General features: G+C 43.4%; 1 protein-coding gene across 3 annotated transcripts in view; it reads right to left on the bottom strand.

The window, feature by feature from the left end:
* KDM2B (lysine demethylase 2B) overlaps positions 1-24057 on the bottom strand; it is an 81744-nt gene that overhangs the window by 36577 nt on the left and 21110 nt on the right. For 2 of the 3 annotated variants that reach the window (XM_031045551.2, XM_031045550.2), the window contains exons 5-7: positions 18851-18977; positions 10578-11032; positions 2635-2721 (exon numbers count right to left, since the gene is read on the bottom strand). In XM_031045551.2, the coding sequence (XP_030901411.1) occupies positions 2635-2721; positions 10578-11032; positions 18851-18977 (669 nt within the window). Of the gene's footprint in view, positions 1-2634; positions 2722-10577; positions 11033-18850; positions 18978-20738; positions 20780-24057 lie in introns of those variants that run through there. The other variant, XM_034068002.1, reaches the window with a different exon arrangement.

The raw sequence follows: 24057 nt of genomic DNA, 5'->3' as shown, positions 1-24057 counted from the left end.
TAGCTGTTTCTAGTCTCTTCCTCTCCTTTCTTTACAGTCATTTCCATTTTCTTTGAAATGTATTGGCATTAAACGCTGGCTTTATCCTTCCTTCTCCATCTGCTGCTCTTGTCTTTCTAAATCTCTTCTAGAGCCTTCTCTCGGGAGAAAGCAAGAGCCATGTTTTACCGTTTATTGCCTTCTCTTTCTGGGTTTCAGTTCCCTTCTTTCTGCAACCAGACTATCTTCCTCTCTCTGGAAGCTGATATAATAGCTACAGTGTCTTCTTACCAGCCCCAAAAGAGCTGGTACCATGCTGCATTGTATCTGTTGCTGCTTTTGAACACAAGTAACCCAGGAAAGGCACTGTTAAGTAGTTGGCATTTCTCCTATATACTACGAGAGCAATACAGGAAAGTTAAATTACTGCTAGGTTTTACTCCCCTGCTTTGCAGTCAGCATTTGTGGAACCTTCTGGCCATGGAGACTTGCTCCACCAGCTACAGTGCAATTTGAAAGGGAGTTTCCCCCTCCCTAAGGGTTTTCTTCTCTGCAAAATCTTCTATTTCATTATCAGGATTTACAGGGAACAAAGGAGAAATAACCAAGAGTAACTACTACCACTGCCTTTACTCACACCTCCCCTAGTTTGTCTTTCCAGCATATATTCCTTTTGGACTCAAAAGCTCAACTCTAAGAGGTATCTTCCTTGCCTGTTCACTTGGCCTCTGCTCCCAGACAGGGGAAAGAGCTGTAAGTGGAAGATGACATGGACAGTTGCCAATTAGAAGAGCATCAGCAAACTCCTTTTGGGAAGCAAGCAGCCATATCTGCACCTGTACCTTTTAACTAAAACATGAGATATAATGCAAACAAATTAAACAAAGAGAATACAATGAGAATGGTGAAAGGATTTCTTCCTGTTACAAACTCTGGGTCATTTCCAAACTTCAGCCCAAAGCCTGACTTTCTCTGGAAGTTTTCCTTGGAAGTGTTATTAGATGATGTGTTTAACTGTTACTGTACACTAACACTGCAAATGCTGCCTCCTAAAAGGTTTTGCTTTCAGAAAGGCTCAAGGAAAATAAACAGCAGAAAGTTAAAAAGAACCTTTTGCAGCCAGCGCGATGGATTTGCAAAGAGGGAGAAGATTTAAGTCACAAAACCCACAAAACTTTTACAGTTACAGTTACGCTGCCAATGCACAGAAATAAAATACAAGAAATGAACCATTTATCAAGGATTCCAAAATAAAGTGAACAAGAGCTTTAGCAAATGCCAAAGCTTATGAAAGCCTCAAAACACTGAGATCTACACTTCTTCCACAAGCTCCAAAGATACAGCACAAGAGTCAGGGGTTTCTTAGCTCTGTTTTATACATCTCACACAGCAGCTTTCCTCTGGTCACAGAGATTTTGCTTTATTCAACGCCTGGAGTAGGTTTTGACTGATGAATGAACAGCAGCTATCAAAGCAGTGGAGTGGAGACTCCCACACCTATTCCTCTCCAGGTTTTCAACTGTTGCTTTTAAACAACCGTTTGAAACACAAAGCACATTGCTATGGATTTATGACAAGCTAAAAGGGAGATACGTATTTAACAAGACAGAGCTTATCTGCAACGTGCTCAGCTCAAACCCAACAAGGAACCAAGAAGGAACACGATATGCTCATTCTGCCCCACTCTGCCTTGGCAGTTTGATGTTTATGTCTCCTGCTTCCCATCTGAAAACAGAATCCTCGTGGCCACCAGTGATAATCTGCAAAGAGGCAACAAGTGCGGCAGCCCAGGGAGTGAGAACAGGGACAACAATTCACTCGGTTCTTTGAGAGCCCTTTGCAATAACAACAGCAGCAGCTTTGTGGCTCAGAGCCTGATTTCACTGACTGACCCTTCCAGCCTTTCTAAAGAAATCATATATTATAAAACTAATCCAGTGAAAAATGCACGTAAAAATAGAAGCGATGAGACATCTTCTAAATAAGCAAAGCTGCTTCTACAGCATGCTGAATAACTGGAGTGTGGTAAACATACCACTGTTATAAATAACATCCAGCCTTTTAGCATTATTCTTTGCTTCATTATTTCTAACTCTATAGAAGCATTAATGAAGCCAGCCTCACGGTTCCTCTGCACAGTGAAGAGATTTACTCCCATATACAGGGGGGGAAATGAAGATACAGGGACTGAAAACACCTCTCCGTAGTTACAGTGGCACAATTGTGCTGAGGATTCATTCAGGAGGTCTGGTAGTGCGAGAGAAAGCAACATCCTCTCACATCCAGATGCGAGTGCTTTTTAAGTGACCCGTTTATCACTCAGGCTTTACACATTGTTGAGCTTTACACAAAATGTGGCATCACCATTTTCACATGTAACCATGACTAGTAAATGACCAAGACACACACACATGTTTTATACTGAGCAGGAAGGCCCAAACATGCTATGTTTAAATAGAAACAAATGATTTCTCCCTTCTGAGGCACTTCCATGTTCTGCTTCAGCACTACATGAAATGTCTAAAAATCACATTTCATGTTAGAACTGGTAGCAACTGTCACAGTGTCACATACAGCACTTTGTTAGGTTATAGATAACTAAACACCAAGACCCAGCACAACAATGATGAATAAGAAATGCTTGTGTCTCATTACCTTTGGGGACTTCTTGGGCCAGCTGACCACAGGGACACCCGAAATGGCAAGATTTTGGTCATCATCAGCATGTTCCTTCAGGATGTTCTGTTGCAAATGAAAAGGCCTTGATTAACCAGGGAAACATTTCTCCAACTGAAGGGTGCAGAGTCTTACAGAAGACAATATTCCACCCTGATGAAAGACAGAGTGACAACATCTCTGCTGACTTGTTATTGCATCTCTGCAAGTTACTTTTGCTTCCAAACTTTCAGTTCACACTGAAACTCTCACACCTGTCATTAAGAGCCAAGATGGGAAGCTTCTTGCAGAACAGACAGCAGAATGAGCCATGAATGACCTCAAATATTACAGACTTCTTTACAATTGGTGTATCCAAAGGACTGGCATGCTTCCACTGCTATCAATCTAATACTAATGTGATCTCTCCCTCTAAACCGCAGCTCAACAAATCATGAAACACCCCAACAATCACCACTGCCAAACACCTTCTCTCCCAGTGAAGGCTGCAGAAGACCCAAGAAGCATCTAGGCTGTGCCACCATTATTTCTGCAGTCACTGTGTAGTGTGTAGTTCAGGGTGATCCTCAGACACCTGAACATTCAGGTAAGCCAAGATACAGAAGTGTGCACTGTAACCTTCCATCTTTTTGCATGTTCCAGAGCACCATCGTTTGCACTGGCCTTCCTTCCATGCTGACCAGGGCAGAGCTACTGTATTCACTTTATGTGCTCAGATAATGCATTCAGGACCCCAAGTATTCACCAGGAAAGGATCTGAGACTCTGGCCATTAAGGAAAATAGACTTGTCTCCCTTCCTTCCTCCCCCACCAAATCCTTCTGCTTTGATGCACTGCCCTAGAAATTTCATGAGTGGGTTGCACTGCCTTACACAGTTTCTACCGCTGTGAATCACTCCCATGACCATAACTCAACACAGAGGTGGGGGAAGAGCTCTAACTGTACTCAGCTGTGCAGCTGGGAATAGTCCACACTTGCTTCCCATGACTCTCTACATTCTTACTAACCAAGCTGGAGCTCTTCATTTGGAATTTAGGTAGCTGAAGATGACAACAAATGGAAACGAAAACCAAGTGGGAAGGAGGATTCTGCTGTGCTGATGAAAACTGAAGCCCAAATAAGCACTAACAGATTAAAGCAGGGGAAAAATGCTGCAAGAAACCAAGAACTGCAGGTTGGAAATCACCTTGTAACAGAATTCAGGAGATAACCCCAGACAATGAAGTTCAACAGTGTTGCCACCAAGTACACAGACTTGAAAACAGCTTAATTAGACAACAATAGGCACCAGGCTCTGTCAGTCCCCAGTGTAGAGCTTAATTATTAGAAACTTCACACACTATACAAGAGCTTAAAATACAGTAATTGTTTTAATAGGAAGCACAGTTGGAATTCATCTGTAATCATCCAGCTAACGCCCGGAGTACGACGGCATGTTCCAGGCCCCCAGAGCCTGAGCAGGCAGACTAGCATCCAAACTGGGGTTTGGAGGAGCATCCCTGGGGCTGGCTTGCTTCCCTTGGGGCTCAGACAACCTGCTGGATTAAGCCCAATTCCCCAGACTGTGCTTAAATGAGAGATGCTAATAGACTAATAGACAATGCAGCACACCAGCACAGTGCTGCTGCTGCTTCAGATACCATCATACCACTAAAAGGCTGTTCTTGATACTGATTACTCCAAAAGCAGTGCCCAGGACCAAAATAAGCACTCCCAGTACAAGCCCAGTTTCGTCAGCCCAGCACTGTGGCTGCACTCAGGAGCTTGCATAGGCACAGCCTGGCTGGTGAGGAGTAAAATGCAGCTTGCCTCAACCTGACCATAATCAGTCTCTGTTGTGCACCTCCAGCCCTGTATTCTCTGAGTGAAATGGTAACAGCTTTCACACAGGGGCTAGCAACTGGCAAATTAAGTCTTGGCTGAGCTGAGGTTAAGTGAGCACCTCTTGTCTCACGTCCTTTTTATCTGAGAGAGTGATCACTGCATTAACTGAACTGCAACCACATTCCGAGTCAGTTTTCAGTCCTAAAACCAGAGAGGTCTTTAGTATTCCGATAGCAAAGCCAAAATTCTACAGAGCAAGGTGGCAGCTTGAGAACCATATAAACAAAGGACAAATTAACCCCTCTTTACTTTGCTGTTCTCAGATTTGAAAGCTTGTAAGACAGACAACCTTAACACCTTCACTAGCAACTGTCAGAGACACTGAGTTCAATAGAAAGCAGAGTATATTCCAAGAACTTGGCAAGATAACGAAGGTTTCTTGTTATCATATGTATCACGTGAAAATATTATCCAAGAAGAAGTGTAAAACTATGGCAGTTTATCATCTCAGCCAGCAGAAAACAACGGATGTCTGAGCAGCAGAACCATAACCACTGAGTGCAGTGTCAAGTGGCAGCACACAACAGGCTGGAGGAGGCAGACTTGTGTTCACCTGCTCAAACAACAAGAGAAAAAGAAGATCAAGCAAAGCCACAGGGCTCCAGTTAGACACACACTGTGCTGCTCAGCCAGCACAAGGCTGCCCCATGCACTACGCTAGAAGGCAGTGGTGACAACAGCAGGTCTGAAGGAAAGAAAGTGATTAAGCATGTAAGAATTCAGCTTAGCCATTAATTTCAAAAGCACAGCAAGGAATGACTTCCCTGAACTGTGTTCAGCAGAGGGAGTTTTTTCCCTGTCATCAGAATGAGAAGGGGGTAAGATTTCTTGGCAAGAAAAAGGACATATTTCAGTAGATATCATCTGTCTTGCACAAGAATCTGCTGCTGCTGCCAAGGAGTTGCGGATATTTGACAAACTCTCTCCTTCCAACTGAGTTTCTTCTGCCCTAATGGACTTCCACAGTCCCTTCTGAAGAACAGCAGCATTTTTGCTTTGAAGCGGGGAAGGTCTGTGGCATTATTAGGAGGCAGATCTCCCAATCCTCTTCCCCAACAACAGCAAAGGAATTACCATCCCTCTGGTAACACAACAGAAACGTTGTGTGCTGAAATCAGAGGCTGCACACAGACAAGTATCACTGGCAGAGTGTTTAATGTGGGATGCAGACTGACACAATCAAAGGTCTGCTCAGCTTTATGGGTCCTGTGATGTGGGGTGCAAACTACACCAAGGAGAAAGATGCTTACCTCTTTATTCCCCCCTTCATGCGTAAGTTCACCCCAACTACATCTCTAGTGGACTGACATACTATTTAGCAGCTAAATATGAAGCAGAAAAGCCAGACAATGAAACTCTTCCAATTCCCAAGGCTACCATTTAGGTAAAATTACTTCTTAATGATTTTTCCCCTCCTTCCCTTCCTCACCAGTGTAGGTACTTTTCCAGCAGTTCAGCTGGTTAGTTTTTCAATTCAGAGCTGGAGTTGTTGCACTGTTTCCTATTTCACTTTGGGGCATGTATATATATATATGCAAAACAAGCTATGGCTGCAGGCTGGATGTGCCTCCGACAGCAACACCACCAGCAAGGAGGAGAGGGCAACGGCTGCAATGTCTTCTGGCTGTTCCCCCGGCCAACAGGTACCCTGCCAGGCCTTCTGTCCTTCTGCAGCACTTTTGGGGAGGGTGTGTTTATCTGTACAACAATTTCCCCTCACATTTCCTGCACATGCAGCTCACACAGAGCCCATCCACAGACATTTGGATACAGAGAGTGTTGCATCTCCTTGGCTGATTGTTCAGATGCCATCTGCTGCGGAGCGAACGCTGCTGCCTGTAATCGCTGTTTGGAGGCCTATGAGAAGCTCCTTTGGTGGTGAACACAAGCCTCATGTGATGCAGTGCCCATACAGCAAAGCTCCAGCCAACAAGAATTTAATTCCTCGTTTGAGCTGAGGGAAGAACTGACCCACTCCCCAAGCAAGGCCTGTGTTATGCTCTGCAAATAAGCCTCCCTTGTGCTGCAGCACTCCATCGATCATGGTGATAAATGGGTTCTCAATCTGCACAGGCATTAGCTTGGCACTTCTGGATTGCTGTGTCCCAATGGATGGTTGCAGTTAGTTAGGAGCTTAGATGACATGTAAGGAATTTACACAGGCTTAGTTTGGTTTTCAGTCTCCCTTCTCATAAGGAAAATAAATTACTTCAAAGAGTCTCACCTACTTGACATTAAATAGCTGTACACAGCTTAGTATTTACTACTAAGAGCAGTAATCCAGTCACCCATCCTCTACTGTATTCTTGTTCAGATGGGAAAACCCGGGTTCTTAGTGAGTTATCTTGATTTGTGCTGTGAAACTTCCCATCACTGAATAAAATGGTTTCCTTTCTCCAGTTTAACTACCCATATCCTATTTTCTGAAAACATTAATTATCTTAGTGAAGCACAAAGACAAACCTGAATGTTGTACAGAAAAGCTCCTGAGTGTATTTAATTAACAAATAAAACTGCCACAGTAAACGTGGATTTATCACCTTCAGGAAGAAACCTGTTTAAGACTTCCCAAGCAGAGCAAGAGCTTCCAGACCCTGTCAGAGCATGTTTCTGCCATGCTTTTGTCGAAAATAACTCTCAAATGGGTGCACTAAAAGGGTACTTTTTATAGTACCTTTACTTGAGAATACAGTCACAGCACGTATGATCTGCACAGCTGCTTCTGCAGGATTTCTGCCTCCATTCAGCCACACAGATGACTGGTGCTCTGGATGTTCACAAGGGTGAGGTAAAGGTGCCAGGCTCCTGCTCACTCTGCTGCTAATGCTATCAGCAAAATCCCCATGCTAATTCCTGTACAAAGTGGAAAACTAGGAGCAAAGTAAGAATATGATTTAGTGCTCAAGGAGATAAATACCATTCTGGTAAAATGGACTGTGTTTCTTCCATCTCCAGATGACACAGGTCAAAGCTTTTAAAGCAGATTTCCACAGGCAGTCACTAGTTGTATGTTCCTACTCTTCCTCATGCCTGGCTTGGGATATGGATGCTAAAGATCGGAACTTCTGCTCTGCAGAAATGTGAAGCAATTTAATACTTTTAATAGCTTTAATACTATTAAAATTATCCTTTGCACATATTGCTCTTAAGTAATGCTAACTTTTCTGAAGATCACATCTGTGGCACTAAAAACAGGATCCAAAACTATAGTTACTTTTATCTTAATCTCTTTGCACCTTAGTTCTCTACCTGTGCACCAGAGATAACAACAGCTCATCAGTTACCACTTGTGAAGAACGTGACTACAGCAGTGATGAGTATCACCAGAAACCCCAAGGGAACACTGGTTATCACTGTGTTCAGCTGAGGGTCTGAAGAGGGTGACAATGTACCTAAGACCTGCTGAAGAGCGAGGACAGAGCAAAAGGCTGAACAGCCACAGTCTGCACACCAAGACAGACAGGAATCCTGCAAGGACCATTACAGTAGATGACTCCTAAAGGGCTGAAACCAGTCACTTGGCAACTTTTCCATCAGCATGCTCTATCCTTTGAGGGTAGAAGCCCTAAACATACACTCATACACTTGGTTTGGATTAGTAGGGGTTTTTTTTAAAGCTGATAAACTGAATAAAACAAACTTCATGCTTCGGTATCACCTGGGTTACAAGGAAATAGGATACTTTGGCTCTACCACGTGAGTGGACACAGAAGTAATAGTTTGTTCCATCCAGGATCCCGGGTGGGAATGGGATACACCTTGTCAGTGGCTGCCTTGGATTATTTGCTAATGAGGAGCAAGGGAAGGCCTGTGCTGGGAGTCCTGCATTCCACTCCTTACTTGAGAGGAAGAGTTCTCAAGCCAACACTGACACGAGTAGAACTCCCCCCAACTCCTTCAGAGCACCTAGCAAGTGGATGATGGGGCTGTATGGAGAGCCATAGAGGAAGCAGAATACAGGTTTTAGTTCATTTACTACACTGTAGTAACTCCCATTCTCTGGTAATTGAGGGCTGCCTGTGAGCCAATACTGTAAAAAAGATGGGTAAGAAAGTTCTTTAACAGTTCTTTAGACATGGTTCAAGAAAATGTTTAACACCCTTTTGAAGGTGTTGCTCTGGCTGATCAGTCACAGGCTCACCAAACACACAGAGGTGATTCCAGAGAAAACAACTCTGCAGCACGGATGACGTTTACATGGTCATGGGCTCTTTAACCAGCAGGGAACCATCAGTATCCAGATGTTGGGCTACATCCTGATGGTTACAGTGTGTGCTGGCAAGGACGGAAAGTTCCAAAGAAGGCAGTTAGCAAAGGAGATGGAACATCAAGACTGCAACTCTGCCAGATGCACAAAATGAACTGGCAGATGCCCACTTACTACCAGTTAAAACACAGCATCACCAAAAAGGGGATTTTTCTTAACTGTCCATTTGCAGTTCTCCATCTCTGCAGCAAAGCCACTGAAGAGCAGAAAGAAAACATATTCCTACACGGTGCTTTAAACCAGATTCACATCTGGTATCTTGCCGTGTTCTAGGAGGATGTCTCACATTGCGCTGGAGTATGTCATCAAAAGAACATGCATGACTCTGAACATCTGCACTGGTTATGATGTGTTGTACCCCCTTCTGGGATTTCCAGAAGGGGCAGTTTACTTTTAAGTGAAAATAGGTTTGTGTATCAAGATAAGTAACATTGCCATTCCCCCTCCTTCACCGCAAATTCAGCTCCTGGTCTTGAAGCTTCATTTTGGTTTCTGATTAGAAGGCAATTGATCACAAAGCAAGCCAGGGAATCTATAGCTCCAACTTTGGGCATGTGTGTCCACCTTCATGTACAAAGTGGCTGATTTTGCAAGAAGAGACTTTCTGAGATCTTGTGGTTTACTAAAAGGAGTGCTGTGTATCACACTTCCAGGCTCCAAGACTGTGGGATATGGTTCCACTGCCACTGCATATGTTCAGCCTTCTTCCTGAAGCCTTTTCGAAGCAGCTGTTATACTACTTGCACTAAAAAAAGCACAGGCTCCCCTTTACCATATAAACACATATTTTTCCCTTCAGATTGTGGCTTACACAGCTCTTGGGCAGAGAACACAGGTAGCTGAAAACCCCACTGTACACAGCAACAGCACAAAACTAGCAGTCCACACACGAGACCAGGAATCAATACTCATAGTTCCAAATCAGGCCAAATTGCCATGAGCACAAGCTGACAAGTTTAGCCTTATATGACAAGTCCCATCAAAAGCATACAAAGAATATACTGCTCCCAGGTTTGATTTGAATTAATAAGCCTATATTTGATACAGTGTGAGAACAGGACACAGAAAAGCCAACCGAGTAGTCCAAAGGGATGCCATAGATCAGGGGCAAGGCTGGGAGTAGAAGCAACAAGGCCATGTGAGTCTTCAGGAGGAATTTATCCCTAAGTCAGATGTGGATAAAGTGATCCTGGCATCACTGCCAGTATACTAAAATCTGAAGAGTTCTGCCATTAGTGAGCATTCACTCCCCGCATCATCTCCAAAAATAGTATGTTGTACCAGTGGAGAATAACTATCAACCTATAGAGGGCAATGGAGGAAAAGAAAATGAAAAAGGTGAAAGAAAAAAAAGCAACTGAAAACATTAGACAATATAGCTCTGAATTACAATCCAGTGCTTACATTTTGTTATGAAGGTGTCAGAAAGACACTAGACTAAAACCAGCAAGTTAAGACTATAAATGTATTACACATTTGAGGTGTTATTACAAATGGGACATAACTATGAGAAGATCTAAACTTTTGGCCACTATTGTAACAGTCAGGAAGTAACACATCAGTTAAACCAGCCTGCAAACAGCCACCTCTCCACAGCAGAGACAGCTTCTGTTAAAGGCTGTTTCCCCTCTCTGTGGCACAACAGGCTGATATGAGATGGTCACTACACACAAGCTGCCATCCCTCTGCTGCACAGCTTTGCTTTCTGATCTCCTGTCTTCTACGCACAAGGACTACAGTTTGTGTGGCTCAGCAAGCTATCACACCTACCTTCATGTCCTCTAGGAGAGCCTGCGGATCTTCGATGCCTTCCGGAACACACTTCTTGTTCTCTGGGAGAGATTCAAGCTTTTCCACCAGGGCTTTCAAACCCTTCAGTTCAAATTCTGTGAGGTGAGTCCATTTGGTTGAAACTTCTGTAGCTGGAGACCCCGTTGGTGTTTTGGGATAGTCCGTGGGGGTCGTCGATTTCACACTGTCATCTGACTCATTGGACAAAGTTCTTTTTAGGTACCTCATTACTGTAGCTTTTTGTTTTCTTCCTGCACCTTCCTTCCCTTCTGAGTGTGTGCTATTGGGTGAGGAGGAACCATCCACCAAGGATTTGGAGTTCTTATCCAAGCTGTCATCCTTCTCCTCCTGGATATGGGCATCACAAGATTCTTCATCCATGTCTAACCACGAATCTGATGAGTAGCTGTCTGTGCTGCGTTTTCTCTTTGCATCTGAAAGTCAGAAAAAGAATGCTGAATTCCTACCCAATGTAGCTCAGCTCAAGCACTTCTCTATCACCAGAGCTAGGTGCTGCCTATTGAAAAGAGCACTGGATAACACCTACTAAGTATGTGAGAAGAACAGGCTTTTTTTCAGCTGATTTCTAATCTGGGGGGGGATGTTTGTCTGTTTAAGGATGGTTTTCATTAACATCTACTCAGTTCAAATGACTGGGAAACATTTAGGGAAAAATTATGCTTTCTTCAAAGCTTCAGTCCTCTATGCCTTCAATTAGGAGTAGGCAGAGCTCTTAAGTCACACACAATTAGTTTTCCCACAAATCCAAGAGAGACCAGATTCAGCAGCTTTACAGCTTTAAGAAGAGAGTTAGCACAGAAAGAGGAGGGGAAAAATGATGGCAGAAAGCACGTTGAAATGCTCTACATCATCCTTCCAAGAACTCTGAGCAGCACTAAACCAGCTTCTCAATACTTCTCCTCTTTGTGAGCAACTGTTGGTAAATCAAGTACCCCCACTTGTTACCACAGGAATACTCACTGCTCTTCTGAGGCAGAGAATTACAATTGCACTTATTTTACTGACAAGAAGCTAAACCAGACTGAGAAATGCAGGGACTGCCACAGAATTACATGATCCTGGTTTTCTTAATGCCACCCCTGATACATTCTAGATACTTCTCCGGAAAATCTATAGGCAAGTTTCTGTGTTTAATGAACTATTAATTGTAGTTTTATATTAGGCTTCCCCCTAAGACCCTGTGTTAACCAACTCTGTGCAATCAAGCACTGAAAGCAAAGTAGGAAACCAGTGGCCAAGGTTCCCTAAAGCACACAACCCTTTCTTATTTATTTGACACCATTTCCCTTACTAAGTGAACAACACTGAATGCAACCAGCAACAGCAGGAATTCTGTGGAAAATACAGTTAACATTGGCAACACCCAGTTAAGCCCACGTGAATCTGAATGCTGGCCGAAATGGGTATGAGATCAAGCTGCAAACAAAAAACACTGCAAAGGAAACAGAAGTCAGACAGAAAAAGTGAGTGAACAATTAATGAAAAGCTCCTTTCACAGCTCTCATGCTTTGCAATGCAGTAGCTTTGGATTAGGACAATGTGAATCATGCTTAAGGAAGGATTAAATGGACATTAATGAAAAAGCTCAGCACCCGGTTGTTTAACAGCGAGGTTCAAAACAAACGCTGAAGCCCAGTTTTAAGCTGGCAAATTCATCCTTATCACAGGATATATAGGAAATAGATCTGAAAATATAGATGTTATCTGTCAGCTGGGTAACAAAGATGCAAGAGGCAGTGGCAAGAGTCACAGTCCGAGGGCAGCCTGGCCAGCTTTGCAGTTGCAGATAAAAACTCAAAGGCCAAGTGCCCCTCTGTGTGTTAGTGCCTGAGAGAGGAGTTGCCCTCTATACCTCGCAGGACACATGTACTGTCATTACAGCGGCTGCAAAACTCAAGCATTTCTGTCCATTCCACCCCTTCAGTCATGTTTGCAGTTTTCTTCAGAATCAAAATGGCCATAAAATCACTCCTGAAAGGCACATTTAGGCTGAAATGCCTGTGAAAAGATGGCAGTGACAGCCACATCCAGCTCCATCCACAGTGCAGGGCGATTTCCTCCCTGCATCCCTCCCAAACAGCTTTTCCATGCAGAAGTAGAGCACAGTTTATTCTGTGTGCTGAGGTGGTGACTTGCAACACTCCCCAGCAGCTCCTCCTCCCTGGGCTGTGCTATTACACCCCCATGCTTCTCCCAGAAAAAATAAACAGGATTAGAAAATATCTTACCCCGAACACTTAAAGCACACTAGTTTATCCAACTTGGATTTAACAGTGTTTTTCCCTTTGTCCACAGTAACCAGCACACTTACCCACCTCACAGGGCTATATAATCAGCTTATGTCATTCTCCCGTTTTACAGCTGAGGAAACAGATGCTTGGGAGAAAGCAGGACTTGCTCATTGTCACACATCAAATCTAGGGAAAAACCAGGAATCAGAATCCAGGCTCTTGGATCCAGGGCTGGAGCCTGTTCTCAAGCTATGCTGCCCTGGTGAGCTATTTCACAATTGACTGAAGCATAAAAGCCCAGCCTGGATGGGAGAAGATGCCACTGATAAAACAGAAGGGGAAAGCAGATACACATCCCTATGCCACCAGCACAGCATCATGAACAGAATCTGGTATGAATCCACATAAAGAAAATACGTTTGTGTCTTCCTGTGCTGTGGCTCTGCTGAACAGGAACTAATGGTTGTAACTGGGGCAAATCACAAGTGTAGATAAGGTCTAAAGAAAGAGAAGGAGATCATGTTATGGAGGTGTGAATAATTTACTTCAAGTAATGCTCTGGTGCAAAGAGAAAACAGCTTTTGAGAGACATCTCCACTTTTTGTCTCTTGCTCTCATCTATGGAAACAAAAGGCAAGACAGGAGTGGAGCACCACAGCATACTGGGGACCTATTCCCATCAGAAGCAAGCACCCAAGGGGGCAGCAATTCTGTTCTGCCAGCTGCCACCCTTCCCTGGCATGGGCTGTCTGTGCAGGACAGGCCCTGCTGTGCCAGGTACAGGGTAAGAACAGGCAGAAAACAATCTAAATCTAACCTCAAAATGAACCATCTCCAGCCAACAGTCCTGCTGTGGGCTGCTTGCTGTAAACTGGACAGTTACATGATGCTCTGCCTAACTTGATCTTTGAGAAAGGGGCTTGCCTTTAACCTGAAGTGTATCAGTGTAGTCTGGAGCACGAGGGGATTATGGCGCTGGTGCACCATCAGATTAAGAGTGGGCTTTTAAAGGACAACAACTGTCTGCTACTGCTGCTAATTCAAAAGCAAGCAGCCACACAAAACACTCCCACAAGGGAATAGGTAATGGAGGGATAGCTGCAAGATGAGGAAGGTTCAGGTTTGTGTTTTCACGTGTTTTGTTGTAATGCAACATGCCATGATTTTTATTTATTCATTTTAATGAAAACAGCTTCTGACTGAGAGTTGCTACCCTGTCAGCAAGGCCCTACTAAACATAATCTGCATTTACTCTGTCAAGAAGTGCATTTTAAGCTGTGTTACCAGGGTTTTACTCACTTGGGAGGTTTTTGGTTTATGAAGTGTCTCCATGAGGAAAGCTGCTGCTGTGTGCACCCGAGATTTCTTCTTGCTGGCCAATGCACCAGCCAACACCCAGTCAGAACCCCAGTTGCAGAGCAGTTATCCAGTCTGGCCTCCCGTAGAATTCAGTGCTAAAAGTGCTTTGCCCCTCTCCATCTCAAAGCAGCTTATACAAACCAGTCAGAGACATAACTCAGTGAAGAGGAGGAGCAGCACAGGCTTGACCACAGGACAGAGAACTACAAATACCTTTTCTATAGCAGTTCACTTCCCTGCGGGTTTTGGGCAAATCACTTCCTTTTCCCCATAGTTACCCACTTGTACAAGAAGGATAATTATACAGTTTCTGTCCTTACCAGAAAGCAACTTGCTGTATTGTAGAACTTAAAAGGGAAGGGGGTGAAGTGTAATTATGAAACCTTTCTAAACTCCACAGAACAGTCCAGTGCAGAGTATCTACCTTCCCAGCTCCAAACCTGACACTGTGACTTGGGAGCAGCAGTTGCTATTAGTCTGCTAAAGACAGCAATGACATTTTCATTAGCAGAAAAAACCTGAACGTACTGGAAATGGAGCTCCCCACACAGAAATCACTCAATATAGTCTAGTACCTGTCTATCATAAGCAAATCTATTCTATCCCCTGAGAAGAGGGACGCGGAAAATAAAGGACAGGCATGGCATCTCCTCCATGCCAGTGGGTGCATTTCCTCCATCCATCAGGCTTAACATACAGCTAGAGCCATCCTGTTAAAATTTTAGCAATGGGGAACTTAAAAGCTGCAGGCTACAGAGAAAGCACATTTCTGATAGCCCAGTATCTTCTCCCAATTACTCTTTGTCAGCTCACTCTCAAGATCCATATCTCACTGAAGGTCAATTGTGGTTGAAAACATCCAGTACAGACTCATTCATGATAAGAGTAAAATAATGAAGACATATCCATCCCAAAACAGTGCATGTTTAAATCTAGGAGGAAGCCCAAATAAGATCCCTTTCTGACTCCAGCCAGCGGGACAAATGTCACAGTTGAGAGAGGGACAAGAGAAAGAAAAGAGAGAAAGAGATTGTGTGTTTCTACAGCAGCCTGCGACTGCTGTCATGTCATCATTCCCCAGAGTGTTTGCCCTTCTGTGGAAGAGATCTGAAACAGAACAGTCTCACACACTAACTAGGAAGCAGCTGCCTGAAAACTCGTTCTGGGCCTAGAGAATGGGAAAGGAAGCCACGGTCATCATCTTCCAACTCACTCAGAAGCACTGACATTTTTATGTAGGGAGTGGGAAGTCTCCAGGTTTCAACCTTGACTACACTGAGGTGGGTTTGGGGTTTTTTCCTGCCTGAAGTTTGGGGAGTTGAGCCATTTAGAAACCAGAAATACAGAGGACAATGTAAGCTGCTGTACTAGTGTGTAACTATCAGAACAAAGGTACTGCAATACAATCACAAAAATACACTGTCACGAGCAGGCAATGCCTTGAAAGAGTCACTCTGAATTCAGCAACCTTCATGTCAAAGCAAACAAACACTATGCAATGAATACACAGTGTCTAATAGTATCCTTAACACACAACTGCTGATGAACTCGGGTTCCTGTGTCCTCTACAGACATTCTTCTATCACTGCACTCATTTCCTTTTCTCACACAGGAGAACAGAATCTCCACCAGTTCTGTGCAAACCACCCTGGGAATCTCAGAGACCATGGGCAGCATCCTGTGCTCTCTCTGCTGGACGTCCTCCTCAGCTAAGAACCAGCTGTTGCTTCTTAGATCCAATAAGGTCACTGTATCAGAAGGTGTATATATATATGTATATATACAAGAAAAGAAAGCAGCACAACTCAAGGGTGAAAACTAGCAAGTTCTAGCACCCAAAAGGAAAGGCAGAAAGTAGACACTTAGAACAAATTATGTTAAGGAAATGATTTTAAACCAAATAGGAGAAATACTAAGATTATTCCAGAGAAAGTTCTGAAAATGAATACAAGGATGTGAAGGATTTTTTCTTAACCCAAGGACAACAGAAGACAATTAAATCTATTAAGGGGCCTGCAGAGAAGTTAAGTACTTTGTTTTCATTACTCTTTAAGAACAATGGGAAATTATTTGTCATGGGATACTGTCTCCTGGGAAATGAAGAAATTGCTTGCAGACAGAGAAGTCTCTAAGGAAGAGATGATTTAAGGACCTTAGCAGTTCTGAAGCTTCAAAAGTAACAGCAGGGTTTTGGAACACTGACCTCATGTGGATGTCCCATTCCACAGCAAGTGAATGATACCAAGATAGACACCACAGACCAACAAGTGTAATTCTAGGATTACAGTTCATAGAGATTTGAGTCAAGTGGCTGGACACTGAGACCAGTTAAAAGATAAGTATTTGAAATGGTATTACTCATGCAGAACAAAGCAGCAAAACAGCTCTGTAAAGGTAAATAAGATACCTTTACTCCTTTGAATGTGGCAAATGCCAAAGTGAAAAAGATCCAATAGATCCAGCAGATACAGATCTGGGCTTTTGAACCACAATCTCCAGCTGAAGAACTATTTTAAGGTTAAGATTCTTCCAAGAAGTAAAAAGCAAGTTTCTGACCCCAAAAAATAGTATATATCTGTCTCTCCTGGAGAGAAAGGCTCTGGATGTCAATGGCACAGATTGTGTCAGCATGCCAATACTCTGAAGTCAAGAAACAGCAGGCAGGCAGATGAACTACACTCTGCCAGTAGATGCCACTTTGGTCAAATGAACATACCAATCCCCTCAATACAGTGAGAACAGGTCAAGACGTGTCCAGCCAGACCCCCTCAGCACCCAGGAGGGCTGCAGGTCAGCTCATCAATCCTACCAGCAACGAATACATTCAGTTTTTGGGAGGGTTAATTTTCAGTCAGATCACAGCAAGCAGCTGCACAACCTCTGGAGTTCACAAAACAGAAGTCTTATGAGGAAAGCATGTCTCTTAAAGCAGCTTGAAACGACCATCAGACCATGCTCAAACAACAGCAAAACAGTTTCATATTCACTGTCCACAAGGCCAACAACTGAAGCCACCACAGGAGATGAATCCATTTCTACCACCAAACCCTTTTGCATATAGCCAGCTAGGCTCCTTTTCCTGATGCCTTTGCAGCTGGCACTCTTTGGTCATGCAAAGCAATCCTTTTTCCTCCAGACACTGGACATCTGTGGTCCCCAGTGAGCTTTAATATGATCTGAATCTCTCCACTAGTGACTGGACTGAGGCACATTGCATGGGGATCACCAAACCATTACCAGTAATCACTGAGTTGGGCTGGAATTCACACCAGCGATTTAGCTGGAAAAGGTCCCATCTCAATACCCTGAACCATCCACACCCAGTTTGTTCTGAAATTACACCTCAGGGATCTAGCACCCCCACCCTGCAGGATGAGCCTCTTCCCATGCCAATGGCTTAGACAACAGGAGGTTGTTCCTTGTTTTCCAGTGAATACAGTTATCGAGTTTTGTCCCTGCTTTATGAAGAGCTGATCCAAGGGGCTAAATCATCCAGGAGGAAAAGATGAACTTCCATAATAAGAAAAATTCCTCCCCACAGAGTTCCTGCTTCACTAACCCTTCTGACCAGGGTCTCATAGAGCTAAGGAGAGGAACAAAATGTGAAGCACTCAGATCCCAAGCAGTTTCCTGGCCCCTCTATGCAGACTCAGCTTTCTCAAGTTATTCTTGGTCAGTAAAACTCATTGGAGAATGAAATCTACCCATACCTTCTTCAATCCCTTCTACAAAGAGCAATGCTGGTAGGTGATCAATTCCTTCCTCTGCCCAGAACCTGAGATAGTTCCAACCATGTCAGGCTCACTCCAAGTAGCATCTTAAGGAGCAAGAGGCCCAGAAATTCTTTAGCTAAGAGTTAGCTGCTGCTTGCACTACTTTCAGCCATCCTGCAACTAAAAGCACACAGAGGCCACATGGCCCACCCGCTTGTTCCATTAAAGGAAGGAAAAAGAGGGCAGTTCAGCAAGGCAGCAACTGGAATTGTCACACATTGATGTAAAGCTCGCATCAGTGCCAAGGTAATGCCTTCCTGCTGCAGGCACATCTATCCATCTCTGCTACAGTCCATTTTCAGCTATTGCTGTAAGGGTTTCTTTGACCTCCCTGCACTTGGGTTATAGATCATAAAGATTTGTGTAGGTGTTTTCTGGGGTTTGTTATTCTGAAGAACTGGAAGTCAGTCACCAAACATAAAGAACGAAAGAGATTAAAGAGAAGAGAAAGAAGCCAGGTTTAGTGACCACAGTGCATTCCATAGAAGAGACTCTCTATAAAAGGACTAACCATCCATCCCACTAGCACAGTTGCAATGCACACATTTTTGGCTACTAAGGTACTGTGCCTAACATGGCAATAAATTATCTAGTGTTTGGCAGATCATCTCAACACAAACACCACAGAAACCAAGGAACAAAAGCATCCCAAAATGATTGTTCTAGGATCCACTTGCTAAGGGAACGTTCAACAAATATAATATGAAGTAGGCTGGTAATTCATGGAAATGCTGAAGAGTCAAGACCTTCCCCACCCCAACATAAAGAAACAGTTCTCCAATTCATAATCTGCCTTGCAGACAGCAAACAGCAACCAGCCTAAGGTGCCAGCACCAGTTCTGAACATGCACTCAAAGGATTCACTCACCAATTAACATTGATTCTTTCTGGTACTCTTTGCTGAGGTGGCAGCGCTGGGTCACACAGGACACGTATCTCTCCAGAACATACCAGCACATTTCATAGTAGAAAGGATAACGGAATTTGGCATGCACCTGAAAGCAAGATCAACACTGTCAGTCCATGGGGAAGGGAGAGAAGTTTGCAGCACAAGGGCCAGTCATCATTCTCATCGTGTTATCAAGAGCACAAACAGTATGCAGGAGGGGGAGGGGAGAGGGTGGGAGCAGAGTGAGATGTATGCCTTCAGCATACCAAATGAGGAGCCTGCCTGCCTGCCTGCCATGATAGCATCATTTCTTGGTTCACTAATTTGTATCCTCTTGGGGTGGTGGGAGAGGAAAGGGTTTGTGGTTCTTGGGAAATCATGAAACTGATGGATGGCCCCTACAGCATTATTTACCTCCTGTATAAACATAGGGTGGTCACATACAGATGTCAGTCACTAAAACTCAAGGTAAAAATAAAAGTGGGTTGGTTTCATTTCCTGAACACTATGATTTTTATCAAAATGGTAACATTACCTAAAATGAGTCCAGCAGGAAATACACCTTTTTCAATTACGGCCTTCACAACAATTTCATTAAACAAATGAACACACAAATTCTTGATTACTGGTACCTACACATTAAAAGTAGAAATCCCTCCTGTGGTTTACACTTTTGCCACAAACAGAACAGAAAAGCAGGGTTTTAACAAAAGATCCTGTCAAGCTGTGCGCTTTTTCCTACATCTCAGACCTGTTGTTCTCACACAAAAAGCTGCTTCTCCAACACTGTGTATTTGTGAGGTTATTTCAGATTCAAAAGGAAACAAAGTGGGTTTCCTTCCTTTGCAACACTGTTTTCTATCTACAGGAGGTCACTGTACCAAAGAATGTGGGAAGCTCCTAAAATACAAGACCAAACGCAGATTTACAGTGATTTGTTAAAATGGATTCCATGCACCTTGCATGCACTTGTACTTACACTGCACACTTCTTTCTCCTGTTGCAGGCTTACACGCATGCATTGCACTGGGACTGCAGGAACTGCTTTAAGGCATTCTGTGTATATTACCAGCTCACCTAGCCAAGGGGTGCCCCCCCCCTTTAATGGACCACACCAGAAGGGAGCATTAACTTGGAAAGCCCACGTTTAAAAGGCAAAACCACCCCACATCACTCCAAACCCCAAAGTGTGAACAGAGCCATGATCCCAGCACCTGGAAACTCAGATTCTGCAAAGCAAGCACTGCAGAAACTTCTGCCTGGTGATAAAAGCAGCCACCTGAGCTTATCAGTGATTTATTACAATGCCCATATGTGAGACCTGTCCCCAGGGTGGACAGTCAAAGGACTTTCTGCTCCCAGGGCACAGGAAACACACCACTTTTAGTAGTGAATCAAAATGCAACAAAGGGGAAATAGCCTGTACTGTCCCACTAAATGGATCACAGGGTAGGATGTAAATACTCCATGGCCATTCCCCAAAGTTTAGAGACCTCTTAACTTCAACACAAACGTAGCTCATCTGAGCTGTATGTTGCTACAGGTCACGCATCCAGTGGTGCTGCACCTTTCCCCATGTCTCCCTGTGAGGTTTGTTACCAAAAAACAGGAGGGGAAAAAAGACCAAAAAAGGCAAAATCCAACCAACATCCCCTTGAATGTGAGAACATTTAACCCCAGGGCCTTTCTGCATTGGAGAATATCTTTCTTTTGGTTTAGTTCTTTGTCATAAAGAAGAGATCAAGTCACTTATCACTATTATGGAACACAGGGGAAATCAGCCATGCTAAAATATATGCTAATAAAGGAACTCAAATTTGTCCAAGAGAGCACTGCAGGAAACAAGATTTGCAAAGAATTGACTTACAAACAGGGAGCCGCCTTCCACCCCTCAGCCTTCAAAAGGTTTTCAGCCACATGCCTGGGAATATTAAAGACATCATTGCTCAACATTTGTTGACAGATTCTGAGCTTCACCAAATTTAGTTGTTACCAATGTTAATTCAATGTGAAAGACAAGGAAGTAATGCATGCAGTGCTCCCATTATGTATATCAATCTTTAATATTCAATTTGAGTTCCTAATTGCCTCGCTATCAATGTTCCAACCCACAGCAAATCCCTCCATGCCTCTGTAATGTGCTAAGTGCTGGGAAGGCTCTGCTTTTACAAACCTTCAGAAGAAAGAGCTACCATATGTAGCAAGAGATACTGTGCAAAGATCAACAGTGCCTTCTCCCTGTAAAGCAAGTCTAACAGTGCTTTAAAAGTCTTTTAAAGTTTGCCTTATGGAAAAGCATAGAGAATTATGTTATTTATGATATCCTTGGACATTTATTAATCATAATGGATGGGAACTGCATTATGTACATGTCCATACTTTTTCCATTGTACACTTATGGTCAAATGAGCCCTTATGGGGAGGAGGAATAAAAGAAAGAAAAAGAAAGAAATTAAAAATGTTCTGTGATGAATTTAAAGTGCAATATCTGATACAGACACTGCCAGAGGACTAAATCCCCCACCAGCAGGGAAATACAGTGGATCATCTAATAGGCATTTCCAGCTCTAACTTCTGTGATTAATAATTTACAATCCACTGAATATATTTTTTAATCATTCCTGTACAGTGAGAAAAATCCTCTCTGGAATATGATCCATTGCTGCAGTGGAAAGGGAAATTATTTGAGAGACTTCTATCCCCCTCCAGAAACCAACCACAGAAACCGAAACAAGGCACACGTTTTCCTTAAGAAAGGGTTACTCTCTTCCACAATGTCCATTCAAATCATTACAAACTCCACTTGTGTTTAATCAATCTAATCACAACATGGAAAAACAATGTCTGAGTGTTTATCAAATAATGAATCTATCCACTTGGAATGTTCTTTTACACTTCAGGAAACACAATCAGTAGCAAACACCATCATCTGTGAGTGACCACCTTACGTATCTATTTTGAGTGCTTTTGGCGCTATCCATGCCCTGATACTTTAAGGCAATTAAATTTAGATGAGTTGGGAGTAAGTTGGATGCATTCTTCCTCTTCAGTACTACAGAGCTATAGCATCCCTATGCCAAGATGATGGATCCCTGCATGGCATTCTGTTTGCAGCTATCCAAGCTGGTCTAGCAGAGAACTAAACAGCTTGGCCTGTTTGACTAGCTGTTAACTGGCCTCTAGGAAAGCCAGACTGCAAAATATGAAGCTCTACAAACTATAAGGCTGGAGAATATTTGTTTACCTCAATTGCACATTAGGAGCTGTTGCCAACAACAGACATGGGTTTTATTACTCCTTAAAACTATTTTTAAATGGCTATAACCCTCTTCAAAAGTCTCCTAGGGATATGAGAAATTAAGCTGGAATAAGCATGACAAGTATATAAACCAGGCAATTTTATCAGGCTGTAAATCAGTGTTGCCGTTTCAACCACATATTTATTCTTGTCTTAGCTGCTAAGACAATAACAACTACACCTAGCATAAAAATGACTCTGAGTATCAGCAAAGATGATTAAGCATTATACAGCAGGTTTAAACACACTGAAACCTCCATAAAATCACCTCTGTGCAAAATGAAGATGGGAAAACACACCTGTATTACACTTTGCTTTGAGTGTGGCAAATTACTTCCGTCAATCCCATCATGTGCCATACACAATGGGGAGATCGATACTGATGAGGAACTCATCTGCAGTGTGTTCACACTGCTGAGTGTGTGTGAGGTACACACTGTACTGAGCCTGCTACACCAGCCAGGGGATGAATGGATTATCTAACAAAGACATTACAAACTTTGATTGCTAAAGCAAACAAAGTAGTACACACTAGTACCCTGTTCTGAAAACATTCACCCCTTCAAGATTCCTGCATGATATTTTTAGGTGGTGGGGGGTGTTATTGCTAAATAACAGTACTGATTTGCCTGTATGTTATCATACCTCTGCATGCCTTAGTTGCACATCTTATATTCTGAAGAAAATCTAAACCAAAGCTGACAAGAGGTAAGGTCTGATTTGGGACTTCCAAATGCTGCAGCACCCCTTTGAACGCTGGGGCAGGACATTTCCAAAGAGGCAGATGCTCAGCTCCCAGAGCCTCCCCAGAGGACCAGGCTGTTAGTGACTTTTAAATGGCATTTCAGTGTAAGTGGCTGGCAAGTTCCTAAAAGTCAGCAAAAAATATTTGACTGTTACAGGGAATTCTGCCTCCTGGTATAAAAGCTTAAGAGATCAAAGCTGCACCCAGCTTCCCAAGGAGAAGGGCCTGACATGAAGCACTACTGAGCAGTTACAACCCAATCTGTGTGATGTTGGGTTGCTCAAGTCCTGTGGGAACAAAACATCAGCTTTTACACAACCTCAGGAAAAGGAGCATTTCCTTCCCATCTTCCCCACAGACATGAATGGAAATAACTTGTTTCTGGCACTGATTCTTCCTCCCAGTCCCCTCCATTCTCTGTACAAGTTGACTACTCTTCTGGCAGCAACACACCCTCCTTTAAGCACCTGCAGCACATACATCAGCATATATTGCTGGTTCTGATTTACAATGACTCTGAAAACCTCCCTGTGCCCTGTACTTCTGTCTGACCACAGTGATCCCCTTCCTGCCTCTGCCATCATAACCTTTTCCTGTCCAAGTCCCTGTACACTTCCTTAAGACACTGGACATCCTTTCCTCAGGACACCTCTTCAAAATCAGGCCGAACTCCAGTTCTCTACCTCCACTTCTCTCTGCTACATTCCCTCCATTCCAATTCCCCTGAATTTCAGCTTTTGTCTTCATCCCTCTTCCACTGAGAATTCATTTTTTCTGCTTCCTATTCCTTCTCTTCATTAAAATCACTCCAGGAAGCCAACTGCTCCCATCACTGTTTTACAATGGGAAGATTAACCAGGCCTTGTACCCCCTGCAAAGTAAGGGAGGGTGAGGGGAAGATCCCCCTCCTCTCATAGACTCAGAGATGGATTTCAAAACAATACGTATTTGCTCCATGCCTATACACTCTCACTGCACATAAAACAATGTGGGGTAAAAGCCCACTTGGAACCAGAACTGTCCCCTCTTGTAGAGGTGAACAACAGGGAACCGTACTGAAGAATTGCAGCTTCCTGCTATTTTGCCAGCCTCAATCTCCATTACCACCACAACCAGCACTTGTACCAGTGGTTGACCAGCACT

Source organism: Melopsittacus undulatus, chromosome 12 (genome assembly GCF_012275295.1).
Source record: "Melopsittacus undulatus isolate bMelUnd1 chromosome 12, bMelUnd1.mat.Z, whole genome shotgun sequence".
NCBI classification, from domain to species: Eukaryota; Metazoa; Chordata; class Aves; order Psittaciformes; family Psittaculidae; genus Melopsittacus; species Melopsittacus undulatus.
Note: the sequence above shows the minus strand (reverse complement) of the source record. Positions and strands in the feature narration are given on the sequence as shown.